Source organism: Phaethon aethereus (genome assembly GCF_964289735.1).
Source record: "Phaethon aethereus genome assembly, chromosome: 1".
Taxonomy (NCBI): domain Eukaryota; kingdom Metazoa; phylum Chordata; class Aves; order Phaethontiformes; family Phaethontidae; genus Phaethon; species Phaethon aethereus.
Genome location: NC_138575.1, coordinates 140255435 through 140269914, shown reverse-complemented (window position 1 = coordinate 140269914; position 14480 = coordinate 140255435). Strand labels below are relative to the sequence as shown.

Genomic DNA, 14480 nt, shown 5'->3' with positions numbered 1-14480 from the left:
AGTTATCTAGCGGAAGATTCCTGTGCTTGGGGCCAGCTTTCCTAATTAAACCCCCAAATATAAATGCACATTATGTGTACCCACACAATCAGCCTCTGCTGAGCCGATGTCTCCATATTCGCGGAGAAGTATGAAGGAAATATAGTGGTGTATACTTCACTATAATTAACAGCAACCTCTTCTTGCTGAAAGAACCATCTGGACCACAGCAATACCTTCAAGTACAAATATTTTACTGCTTAAGTATCTATAATTATAAAATGGCCAGCTGCTCAAACACTGATCTTCCTAGTGCAACAGCTAGTAACAAACTAATAATTCCTTACTGTTAAGCAGCTACTGCTGAATTCTTTACAATAACAGCAAGAAACTCCAACTAGCATTGAAGGGTTTCATTAGCTTCAATGGCACTAGTTCCATGAGAAAGGACCATAGGATAACATGGGGAAAGCTTTCAATTATTTTAAAACTTGCCATATGAAATACCTTATTGCAAACAAAGAGTCAGCACATACAGTCACTTCATTTATCTCGCTGAGCTAAGTGAAAGTTAATTTTGTTTTCCTAAGATCTGGTTTTAAAAGCATTCATGGCAGCTTTCTGTTTGCTTTGCCTTGCCTTGCATTTTATTCTTCCCTGTAATTTAATTCATTATTCTTGTTTGGTTGATTTATCAGACAATGGAGGATTCTTTGCCTTTCCCTGCCTTAAGTGTTCTTTTTTTTTTTTTTCTGCTTTAGCATTTACCAGAAACACAAAGAAAGAAGCCTGAAGCCAAGTCTTAATGTATTTTAAATATTTGTCTTTTTAAGCAAAACCAAGGGCCAGATATATTGATTTTAAATATATAGAAGTACTTTAAATGTTTAATTTAAAAAGAGGATGTAAATGCTCATATACTTTGTTCAAAGAAAAGTAAAGGAAACTAAAGTTTCACCTGAGCAAGGAGAGTTACATTATACTCAAATTACAGGCACTAAGAAAACAGTCGCAAATGCAGAACAGTGGGCTAGAAAATATTATTGTGACATGTTGCTTTGGAAAGAAATCATCATACTAAATTACATTTTAGTATTTTCATGTATTACAATCACTGCAGCAAGTGATGAGGACTGATGCAGCGAGGTCATAAGGGATAATCTTTTTTTCCTTCTGTTTATGGGAATTATCTTATTTTCATACCCTGAAGATACACAAATTTGCAGCAACTTAAAGGCTTTTCGGTTGAAGTCCAAAACCTCAGCTCTCTAGTTGCCAAACCACTGAGGAAGAGAGGAAACACTAGGATCTTTTTATTTTCACACTTTCAGTCTTGATTACTGCAGAAGATACCGAGGATCTTAATTATTCTAAGTAGCTAATCCTTTTAAGTTAGGGGTTCAGAGTCACAGAGTAACGTTCTTAGTAATAGATGGTACTCTGCGACTTCAGTACCAAGGAGTTAAAAGTGATTTAAGTTGATGCCATTATTTGACGTAAATAGTACATAATTTCTAATTTCACACAGTTGAGATGGCCAAAAAATCTGGCCACAAGCAGGTTCTTTTCATTTACAAAAGTGGGATTCATGCTGTTTCAGGAATGTACTGTGTTCTCTAATCCCAGGCCTAAGTCAGAGGCAGCAAGTGAAAGATATTTTTTTCTCTCAGAAAGAACCTATTGTATTCATATAATTACAATATGCTTTTGTGATGACTCTAGCGAAATTATGTGCATTTGCTAAGCACCTTGTACTGCTTGAAGTGTGGAGTTGTTTTTGCTAGTATACATGCTGAAGTAAAGTTACTACTGCCACCGTACCGAAGCATTCAAACTGAAAGGTTATTTCAGAAAGAGATTTATTTTAATGTAAAGTCCAGATCCTACATTCCATTCATGCCTCATACTTACTGAAGCTAATGTGACTTAAGGAATGGCACTTAAAGAAAAGGCCTAAATAAGTCGTTCCTCCTCCCAAACTGTGGCACATTATGATGCATATAGATGGAAATAGGATCTTCCATCCACTTCCTCAGACTTTAACTCAAATGCTGTGTTCAGTTTCTGAGTACTGATAAGCAATCACTTCTTTACGTTCTAATAAAGCCTTATCAGTAACAGTTTGCAACACCCCATCTCCTGCAGTCGTTGCACAGGACAGAGGTCTGAATTCTGGAATTCTGTCCAGAGGGATGACACAAAACCAAGCGCTTCAGCCCTGATGTCATCGTTGTGGTCTTTCACTGGCTTCCTAGAGGCACAGCTGCAAATGGCACTGAGGAATACATCTTCTTCACAGTAACGGAAGAACTATCTTTGAATGTCAAGAGACATCCCTGTACATTCTGGAAATCCTAAGGTACATTGCAATAAACTGCTAGGTGGCCTCTGCAGCCTGATATTCATAAAGGACAAATTCCCTGTCATTCGGAAAATAATAACAACAGTAACAACATTTGTTATAGGGTCTTACAGATAGGATTGAACAACTTGCTTTAACTTCAGAATTCTACTTCGAGCAGATGGTTGGACCAGCTGACCTCCAGAGGTCCCTTCCAACTCATTTAAATCATTCTATGATTCTGTTCTATTTTGTCTTTTTTACAGAGAGTAAGATGGTTAAAATTCAAAAGCAAAAAAAAATTCTCAGATAACAAAGGGACCAATGAAAGTAAAGTAAAAATCTAAAACAACCGTAGGAACAGGTTTGTGTTTCCTAAATGGCCTAAGACAGCAAGAAATCCACACAAGTCTTTCTTTCTGTTTGTTTCTGTAATCTGCGGTGTGCTGTGATGCTACAGTGTTGGGAGGCAGGACAGAACTCTTCCATAAAGCCATCTTGATTTTGGACAGCATTAAAAAAGAAAGAAAATAATCTCAGGTCTAAGTAGAATGGTAGGGCCACTAAATTCAGGAATACAACAAAAATTTCTGGGCGGCTACTATACAGAAAATGAGTAACATTCTTACGAAGTGAAAAATTGTTTAGTAGGTGTTAAAGTTTTCAGTACAGCTAGAAGACAGTCTATATCAACACATCATACTTGTTTAAATGCCTTCATCTCAAATGAATCCAAAATCTACCATATTGATTTCATCACCACTGCAACCATGTCTTATTAGGACCACGAAGTCCATCACAGAAAGTAGAAAAAACTTGAAAATCAAACCAGGCAAAGCAAAGATTGTTAAAACCAATTGAAATTTTGCTGAATTTACTAATGTCCAACATATTCAAGCTTGAGATTCACATTTCTTGAATTATTTTTTCTGTCATAGAAACTCTTACCATTATCAATATACTTATTTCATATGGTTTGACGGTATTTTCTTAATTCATATTTGTTTTAAAGTCACAAATCCTAATTTAGCACTGTAGAATGGCTGTATTCCTGTACCAATAAAAAGTGTTGTTTTTAATAGCAAAACTACAAAATAATGAGAACATTAAAGCAATCAGCAGGGACTCCTGTTTTCACTCACCACGTAGAAGACAAAAAGACAAAAAGGTCAGTCCCCTGCCAGGAAGGATTTAAACTCTGATTGCCTATCTGCAATGAAAATAGCCTCGATGCTAGGCCATAGAGTAGGCTGAGGTAAATTCTCTCCCCGTATTTTCCTATTTTAGTTGCTGCACTCTTATACCTCCTACAACTCCCTAAACACCACTCGAGACAGTGCAGTTCATAAAGGGGAGAGACATGTGGGTACAGTTCCCAACGCAGCTGGCTCCCGCAACTGCTGTCTTTCACAAAGAGAAGACGCAGCCAATGTGCTTCCCCTGCTGCGTTCCTTGCCCGGTGAAAAAGACTTGCTCTGCAGTAAATTGCCACTAGTAAATTTACAGTCAGTACCTCACCCATGTACTACATAACCTCCAAACTCCTGGAAGAGCTTATGGAAGCTGCTAGCTTCTCAGGAGCAGGTCACTGGCTACATTTCAGTTCCACATGAGGCAACGGCTCCCGATGAGTTACTGCATACGCTGTCATTCAGAACGCAGCTATTTTCTTTTTAAAAAACAGAAAAAATAAAAAAGTAAGTGTGACAAACTGCCATATTCTGTTCCTCTTCACAACCCTTTGCTATCACTGTTTGTTGTGTGAGCAAAATGAAGGCAACTTCCCCTGCATGGCTGGGACACATACCTACACACCCTAGTGCATGCGACAGAGCTTGCTCCCACCACATGTCCAAAATGGACATCTGGTGTCCCCCTTATATAGCTGGATGTGCACTGGTTCACACAGGGTGAGTCAGCTGTACAGTCAGCAAGTCAGGAACTCAACAGGTCCATCCCTGGCACAAGGTGACAGTATGTAAATCCACGCCATTTCTAACAGATCTGTGCCATATCTATCTGTCTTTGAAGATCTCCAGTTGTGGAGGTTACACCATTTCCAAACACTGTTATTTCCAAGCTACAAAACATGTCCTGACTTCATTTAATCTTAATTACCTCTTGTCTCAGCCACTATGAGAATGATGACTACCCTACTTCTTTTTATAGGCATTTATAACTTTTACTACAAATAATACTTCCAGGTATGCAACACAGTGTGGGATTCAGCCCCACATTTAGATGTCAACATGTAAGTAACTACGGTGTAACATCTACTTATAAGCTCAATATCCAAGTTACCATTATAATTAGTGGACACCTAGTTCAAGACATCTACTTTGGAGAAAGATGAATATTGCTGTACTGGTCATGATTTTTCCTCCATTAACTTTAACAATCAATTTGGGAAACTACTTGGAAGGTGAATTTCACCAGGGCTGCTGGCATTTTGTTCATAAGACACATAATCTTTCTTCTGGAAACAGGTTGGCGGGAAAAGGGCTGCAGCCGGATCAGTTGTTCTATTGGGCTGAATCTTGCCTGTAGATTGAGTTGCACAACCTGGCCTTACAGCTGTGGGAGACATCATAGTCTCCTCATCTTTGAATATTGTCCCTCAGTTTTTTCAGTTCAAACTGCTCAGAACTGAACCTCAGCTCACAGAGAGATGTTAGGCATCTCTAAGCCTTCTACAAATGAGTTGTCTAGGCTCCCTTCTGTACTCAGTAAGGAAGAGAGGCACATCCAGAGAATGATTCAGCTGCTGTGTGGGACGAATTGCTTCAGAAGTCACCTGTTTTTCTTTTTGGACTATAAAAGGAGCTTGGACAACGATTTGACGTCTCACTTCCAGAAGACTAAAGCTTAAGGTGATCAGTCCCAAGTTCAGAATATATAAATCTCACTTTGGATAACCGAAGGCGTATTGTTAGGTAAACTTAGTATTCACAATTCAAAATGCCTCAACTTTTATTTAAAATTTAAATTATTACAGCTTTCCAGGAAGTTAGGCAAAAATGAAATACAATGAGGGAAGCTAGAAAAAAGAAAACTAGCATAGCCAAGATATGGACAAACATTTAAAATATGTATGTAGCCAGGCTGAGCCAAAGCTTGCAGATTTTATTTGCAGGAATAAGCATTTGTTTTGAAAGTATTTGATATAGCAGGGCTAGAAAGGCAACCATTCAAGCAGGAACACACTTTACACAAAGCAAAAGATACCCCTCAAAATCCACTCCATCCAGTGTGACAAATTCTTATGTCATATAGCATAATGGAATGGTTATATAGCCTTTCCTCGTTCAGGGTGATGCTGCATACACCTCAACCCAAAAGAACTTAAATATTTCTAAAATTCTTTGAAAAATTCCAGAAGCAAAGGTGATTATCTGTTTTGTAGCCCTTTATATCAAACACAAAAATTGAATGGATTTTATACATGTGCTACTGCGACACATGTAGACTGCTCTAAGTTAAAACACTAACAGTGTTAGCACATTTTCAAATAACAGCATATGAACTTGTTATGGCTAAGCTGGACCAATGTGTAACAATCTATATGCTCTCAGAGGGCAAGAAAGGAAATCCCTTTGATTCTGAGTAGACACTTAAAATGTATGGCATTTTCACAGAATCACTAAGGTCGGAAAGGACCTTCAAGATCATCAAGTCCAACTGCTAACCCAACGCCACCATGTCCCCTAAACCATGTCCCAGAGTGCCACATCCACACGTTTTTTGAACACTTCCAGTGATGGTGACTCCACCACCTCCCTGGGCAGCCTGTTCCAATGCTTGACCACCCTCTTGGTGAAGAAATTTTTCCTAATATCCAATCTAAACCTCCCCTGGTGCAACCTGAGGCCATTTAGTTATTTGGGAGAAGAGACCAACACCCATATCGCCACAACCCCCTTTCAGGGAGTTGTAGAGAGCGACAAGGTCTCCCCTCAGCCTCCTCTTCTCCAGACTGAACAACCCCAGTTCCCTCAGCTGCTCCTCGTAAGACTTGTGCTCCAGACCCATCACCAGCTTCATTGTCCTTCTTTGGACACACTCCAGCACCTCAACGTCCTTCTTGTAGTGAGAGGCCCAAAACTGAACACAGTATTCGAGGTGCGGTATTTTCCTTTAGACTGGAAGACTTAAACATAAAATTGTTGTCAGATTTTTCTGAAAAACAGAAGGGTGTATGCAGCCTAGCAGAAAACCAACTTAAAAGATTTTTCCAGTGGTTGTGGCCAGCTGTTCATCCTGTTCTAATTCAAGGTGACTGATAAAGTTTGGCATAAAGCCTATTGTGCCCTTAACATGAGCCAGTATAACTCTAAATTTTGTGGTTCAAACTACAGTTAGTTTTTGTGACACCAATGCATGATTTCCATATACATTAATTTCCTGACTCATTTCTCAACTGACAAAGTCCAACAAGTGATACTGCAGTGGCATCAGCAGAAAATCCGCCCATGAACAGGGAGACAACATTCATAGCCACAGAAGCTCTGCTGACATAGTGCCAAATTCTGCTTCCCTATTTGAAATTTTTTCTGCAGCAATTTCCAACAAACTAAAAATTATCTCAGCTCTGGGAAGATTCAGTATCCCAACAGGACTGACTGTAATTTTTGGATAGTTGATTCACATCATTTCCCTATGCCAGATATTTACACATCCATAACGCAATAAGAAGAGGCAATGTTTCACTCTAACAGGAAGGTGAAGGGAAGGAAGGATGGGTGTAGGATTTAACTTTGAATAACTGTACCAGGCTCATTATATTATATCAAAGTTCTACAACTCTGAGGCAGCTGAGGAGAGTTGCTCCGTAGAAAAAATAGTAAAATAAAAATTTGACAAACCTGTCTTCTTCCAGTAGACTTTGACCTGAAGTTGATTGTCCTGATAGAAAGGAGTTCCAATTTTAAGAAAACGAGTGGTTTTTCTTCGTTGAAATGTTGGGTAAGGATCTACCAGTCCTTTATGGGGTTTCCCAACAGAAGATGTTTGTTCCTCTGCAATACACAGAACAATCAGAAACTATTTATTTAAGTACAGTGCCATAGAATGATTATGTTAACAGTGCTGAAATTCAGAAAATAATACTATCTTTAATTCAAATGATCTTATTTCAGTATCTTACCTAAATTAAATTAATATAAGAAACAAACTGTCTACAATGGTTGAAAAGCATATAATTTGTTTGAAATTTGGTCAAAACAAAATCTTTTGGATAGAGAAACAGATAAATATATTTTATGTATATTTTCAAAAGAATAATACGGAAAGGGAGTGTATTTCTACCCCCAAGAATAAGAAATGTTAACACATTGACTTTTTAAACAGGCGCAGTGTCTAGCAGTAGTTCTGTATAATCATGTATGGTCTTTATGTTTGTGCAGTGTTTGAATATGCACAAGACCCAAGGATGGCATTGAGCATAACCCGCAGAGTGCCACATGTGGTTATTATATCAAAGTAAATATAGTCCTTTGGTATGCTATATAAGAACACTCTGATCAGATTAAAGATCTTTCTTGCCCACTTTCCTGTTTCCAGCAGTGAACAGTGAATGCTTAGGAAAATATTGAAAGAGCAGGATTAACTTTGAGCAATTCCCTTGGTGTTATGTGCCTGGCTCCCAACAAGCAATAGTAACAGGATGTCCTTCATCAAGCATTTCATTTGGCAACAGTTCATCAACATTTAGCAGGGTTGACAGTATGTCTAGCTATTTTCAGTGGAAAAGGCAGCAATGGTGAGTCAAACTGCAATTTTCATTGCACACTTAAATATATTAGTTCTGATTACAAGGACAATATTTGCATCAGATGATTAACAAAAAAGCTGTATTTAATTCAATAATAAGCATAAATGAAAAGTAAAGATTCTAATAATTAGGAAGTGGTAAATTACTAACTACATACTTGGGAGAAAGAGGAAAAGACTTAGCTTTCAGTAATTACCATGAGTAACATGTAAACTTGAACACTGTGCCCTCCATGTAGCTTCAGCTGAAACCCACTTGCTTTTTAGCCAAATTTTACCTGTCAATCCTTTGCTTAATTTGATACAATTTTACATTTTCTTCGCTTGTTTTAAATTAAAGTAAAACTGCCAAACTCAAGCAAATTCTTTTTCAAGGTAACCATAATGTTTATACTGCCTAAAAGGAAATAAAAATGTGATAGAGAAGTACAGACTTAAATCTAGTAGGTATACCTCAACTTGAAGTATTTTAACTTTACTAAATCTCTGCTTTCTTGTTCTCTGTCTGCTCCACCTCCAGAAAAACCAGGACAACAATTTAGAATATTTCTATATAAAGGTCAAGACAGAGTCTTGCTGCATTTCCCATAAGTGAAGCATACAAATATAGTGAGGCAACGTATTTCTGAGCGTGGGGAAATACAATGCCAGAGGGCCAGGGTCAAAGCTCACAGAGGTCTGTAGGAGTAAACTACTTCAGTGGGTTATGGACTACTCTCTGTTCTAACAACAGGAACAGACACCTACAAAACCAGAGCTTAATTCCACAGAGAGCAGAGCAACTGACAGCTTGACTTCAGCAAAATTGGTATGTTGCTTCTGGAACTACTTCCCAAAGTCCATGGAAGTCCCCAAATAAAGAGGGGGTATGAATGTCATGTCCTAGATAATATTTCAGGCACTATTTTTTTTCTTGTTCATATTTCTCCATCTGCTTCTGAGTATTCTCAAAAGCACCTCAAGCAGGACTGGCTCTGTACCTAACTAACTTCAATGAGATTCAGTAGATGAATTTGCATCTCCTCAAGGAGTAGTTTTTATTTGCTTTTCTATGTAAGCTATAATGTAGCCATTTTTTTTAAAAGTCCAAAAAGGTCCAAAATACTTCTGAGCAGAATGCTCTATCCACTAAAATGTGTGATATCAGTGGTTTAGGCTCAAAGAATCTTGAATCCTTTACTTCATGGCTTTAACAGAAAGGATGCTCAGATTTGTTAATACACTTATTATTGAAGTACTCTGCTGAAAACAGGTATGTGTTTTAGTTCTCACAGGCACTGATTTGCAGTTGAAAAGAAAATACTGCTTGTTAACTAAATGGATGTTCATAACTTGAACGTAACAGTCAAATACTTCAATTGCATGAGAAAACAAAAATATTGCTCTTAGTATGGTGTTACTCTGGTTTAAAAAAACAATACAACAATTAATGAACCTTTTAGTCCAAAAACGTTACCACAGTAAAGTGAAATACAGAACAAGACATTAGGAAGTCTATACTAATTAGACACTAGTAGATAGCAGACTCACTTTCACAGAAACTACTGATGTTTTCTGAAGTAAAACAGTCAAGGAGAGGGTAGATTATCCAAGCAAAATTGTGGAAGGAATTTAAATCTAGCTGTGATGGATAGGAAAGAGGTGCCACTGGAGTGGACAGAAAATGATGAAACCACCAAGGTCGCATGTGGGGTATAGGGTAAATGAACCCCATTTGGTAGAGGATTTGTAAGTAATAAATCAGACGCGATCTGCATCAGATTCTGAAAAACACAATGTTTTGGAGAGGGAAAAGTAAAACAAAAATCTTCCTCTCCCAACACAAACTCATTGGTGATATAGACCATGAGGGACAGACCATTAGTGAGACCATGGAGAGTTGATGCAGCACTACCAATGAAAGGGTTTCTCACAGTTAGTATAGAATGGTACCAAAAATGACACAGTCCAATGTCAGTTGGTCAGCTTCAGTTCAGAGAGGTTTTGTTATATAGAAAGTCTTTACTTACTATCATGTTTAAAGACTACAGTGATCTGATCTAATGTCAGGACTAGCAATAAAGCCTAACAAACATCAGTTGATTCATTATCCCTGCTCCCAAGACAGGAAAGTTTATAAAGCTGTTCTCACAGTAAAACGAGAGAATGAAATTCAACAGTTTGCCCAACATCACATTCACTGTGGCTAGTTGTGTATAATGGCATCTAGAATTTCATCCCAGTCACCAGGACACGGCTCAGTCTCAGGTGAAATCCAGGCACCAGCCTTCACCTGTGACCTGATGTGAAGTAAACTCAGTTACATGAGTTACACCAAAAAAAAAAAAAAAAAAAAAAAAGGAGCAAACACAGCAAAAATTCTTAGGGAAATACTCAGTAAAATGAGAACACCTCTCATAAACACCAATGATACTCTTCTAGTTGAGCTCAGTGGCTGAGCGTACTGGAATTAAACACCCAGTTCCCACTGTAGTTTCTCTTCTATAACATATCCTGTGTACATAAAAGAAAGGAAAACTAAATGTGGTAATACAAAGAAGCTTTTGATATCATGCACAATCCTGCAAATTAGGTCACTTCTCTAGTGGATGACAGAAGGCTCAGGTACAATCTAGAACAGCCTGTATGGAAAGGGCAGAACTCTTACATTCACTTACATTGAGCTTCACTGAGGATTTAACCCCAAGTTGCCTTACGTACACACTGTGGAGGTTCAAGCTCATATTCTGGTACGGATTTCAAGAAAAGATTCAGTATATTGAACAGCTGAAAACTTGGCCCTTTGCTGCCTCTTAACATAGACCAAAAAGATAGTAAAAATGAGCTTAATATGGGAAAAAGAAGGATCTCTAGGTCTATTTTATCTTCTTGGTACATCAAAATGGGAAGCAACTGTCAGTATGAAGGTCTGTCACAGCTAACAACTACTTTAAAATACTGTATGTATATCCAAACCGAATATGCTTGCAGAAGGGTCCAGCAACAACAGCAATTGATTAGGTAGGGTGTGAGTAATTACAGTTATGTTATGAAAATGGCGACAAGTAAAGTTTAAAATTTGAGTGTACTTTAAAACAAAGAATGTAAATGGAGTTAAGTCAGAACAGGATATTTAAAATTATATCCTTTAACATCTTATCAGAATTTTGCTGTATTGGTTAAGCAGAGACAGTTGGGGCAGTAACTTGGTATCGTAATTATACAAATAACATTTATTTGTATAATATTGTAAATTATAAAAAATTATAAATATAAATAACATTTAACTAAGACTAAGGATGGTTTACTTTCAGATTCAGATATGCTTTTCAACTATGTTACTTAGCATTACTTGGGTTTTCAAGAAGATCTTTACAAGAAATAACCTGACATCTAAAGATCTCAAGATTCTAATTTGAATATGGCTTCTATGTGCACAATAATTTCTTGAGAATTCATTGCTTTTTAGGCATGGTACATTTTAGATTCCCTAATAGAAGAGTTGATGTTTTATATCAGTTCATCATAGATACATATTTGTGTGGTCCAAGAGTCTGAATTAACGGGCTACTCAAAAGAGTCAGGATTTTGAAAAGCATTGCAAGCTAACGTTGTCCAGTTAAGACAAAGACACAGAAATGGTTTTATTCGAGCCACTGACAAACATAGTAAGTTTTTATACCTGTATTGCTTTAAAAAATATTAACACCAGAGTCATGCAAATGCTTCCATTTTTGTTGCATTTGTTTATTTCAGGTGAGTAGGATCTAAGATAAAGAATTAGGCAAAAACTGACACCATTTTTTAGATAAGAAATTTAACATTGAAAGGATACTCAGCTTCACTGAGACAGGTTCACTATGATATGAAGCAAAAAGCTTCAAGAAAATTATTTTTTTTAATTTGAGAAATAGTTATATAAAACATTTGAATTCTAGAGCAAGGAAAGAGAAAGCATTCAGATGTTTGAATACAATTACTCACTATTATTCCTGGTGTCCTGAGTCGTGCTAAAATGCAGAGAAACCTTAGCACTTTTTAGGCGTATTTGACCCCAACGTGTTACTGCCTGCAGTTCTACATTGTAGTTGCTGTTGGGTTGGAGTCCCTCCAGGACCACATAATTTTGGGCCTACAGTAGAGGAGAATAAATATACAAAGTATTAATAGCATTACTGAAACACAGGACCTTATTAAAAGCAGGCCTGTTATCTTAGGCACGCTACTCTCTTGAAATTAAAAAACTCATGTATAAATTTCAACAGAGTAAAATTTCCTTTATTTTAAAAATATATTTTATTGGACTCTGTTTTTCTGTTAAATTTTTAAAATACTAACCTTCTTGTTGTTTACATAATTTTGGCAATTACCTGGTGAATACAGACACCTGTTGCTTGGGTCAAAACTAAAGGGTTTTTTTTACATGTAACAGTTTTTTTTCTTATGCCAAAATTATTTTAGATAAAGAAATTTAAACTTTTGATTCCCTGATTTTGTGTTAGCAAAGCAATAGAAAACTTTTTCTAGAGGCATTCAGTCTGAAGAACGCTAAAATCCAACATTCAGTACATTTGTCAGTATTTTCTATTTGTTTCAACTGTTGAAAACAAAAATGAAAAAACCCCACAAAACCCACATCCAAAAATACCGCCTCATTGGCAAGAACACTTTTCCACTATAGAATGGAAAACAGAAAAGAAAAAATACATTGTCATGGAAGTGTCTTAAATGGGGAAACACCTGAGTAGGATTGTCATTCTCCGGTCAATAATCCATAAATTAAAGAAAGTCCAAAAATATTGCAAAAAAGAGCGAAGGCTTCTCAGTATTCTCATATGTCAAAATTTTTAAAATATATTTATAAAATGCCCTTCTAGCCGATACCTCAGACAGAAGACATTACTCCATGTTTTCATTAGAATACTTTGTGCCTCTAAAGTTTGACAGTCAATCCAGAGTGGAAAAGATGACACACTGCCATACTTCAGGGATTATGAAAAGCATTTCATATCAATTACCTTTACTTGTTTTGTGCTGAGATATTTATAACATTAACTATAATGCTCAATTAACAATGTTAATATTGTAGTTAAATTATTTGAATGTCTACCTGGAATGATTTCATATGGAAATAGTTATAAAATTACTTGGACTAGACTACATCAAAAGGTAAAAACTGGATTAAAAAATCCTCAATGATCTGTAAAAAATAAGAATTTTCCACCTTTGATTTATTTTTTTTTAAGTTTCCTGCACTTTCAAGTTGTAGACAGAAGAGTTGCTGTAACATTCAAAGGACCATTGATTAGCAATAGCCTCAGGAGTGTCCTGTGGGGGAAGTCTGAATCTTACTGGCATTGCCGTACAGTTTCGTGACACATTGCAGAAGAAAAAGTACAATGGGCCAGGATTAACATGAAAGATATTCTAAGAGCCTGCCTTTTCTCTAAAATATGCATTTCCCTATATTCAAGGTCAGAACTTGGTCCCAGTTACAGTAATGATGCATATTGGATCTGTTTTAACATATTTATACGTAGGCAAAATGCCAACACAATACTAAGGACCCACCTCAGTTTTAAAATTCTCTGGGGTTTTAAGGACCAGCCTGTGGAGAGAAAGCTCCACTGTACCTTTAGGCTGTATCCTCTCCCATGAAGATCTCCAGCCGATGGCAGCTTTCCTGAGAATCTTTTCTACGTAGAACAGTCCAACCCCACTCCTGTCTCACCAAAGTGTTTTTTTTAAAAGTACAAGAAGGAAATAACTTTCTTTCCTATGCAAATTAACTTTTTTTTTAAAGTATTTAACTGAAGTAGAAACATAAAACCAAGTTATCTCAGTCCCTGAAATTACTCCATATTGCCTACGTTTGTGGGAAAATTTCCTTTTCCTGCCTTCCCAGCACAGAGCTGGTGGTGGTGACTCTGCAGCCTCTGGACCCTGATCACCCAACAGCTCCCATGAGAATGCATGGGTCCAGCATGCTCCCACGATGGCACCTCTGTTGTGTCCAATCTTCTGTAGATGAACTCAGCACACAGCCTTCAGTGCCTTTATTTCTCTCAGGGTTTGGTGACTGAGGGACAGAGAGAGAACTATAACCCTCGGGCTGTCATTCATCACAGTGCAAGTGGGCAGCCAGAGCCAAAACGTAGTGTTAACGTAGACACGGGACCAAATTCTCACAATGCATTTATTAAGAGCGCTGAGAATTAAGTTCAGCCTGTTATCTGTAATTGATTTCTATTTCTATTAACTCCTTTAAAGTAATATGCAATATGCTTAAGGATATCACAACAGAGAGTTGTCTAGTGAAGCAATATTTGATACATCATTCAAGAAACTTATATGAACTTGCTGCTATGGAAATATGTCAGATCTCTGGTAGAGCAGCTTATTTAGAGTTTTG

General features: G+C 37.2%; 1 protein-coding gene across 1 annotated transcript in view; it reads right to left on the bottom strand.

Annotated features, from left to right (window-relative positions):
- The window catches only part of ANOS1 (anosmin 1), a gene marked incomplete at both ends in the record, with an annotated part of 149844 nt that overhangs the window by 19418 nt on the left and 115946 nt on the right, over window positions 1-14480 (bottom strand). The window contains 2 exons of the mRNA XM_082005079.1: window positions 7183-7335; window positions 12053-12200. Coding sequence (XP_081861205.1) covers window positions 7183-7335; window positions 12053-12200 — 301 coding nt within the window. The remainder of the gene's footprint in view (window positions 1-7182; window positions 7336-12052; window positions 12201-14480) is intronic.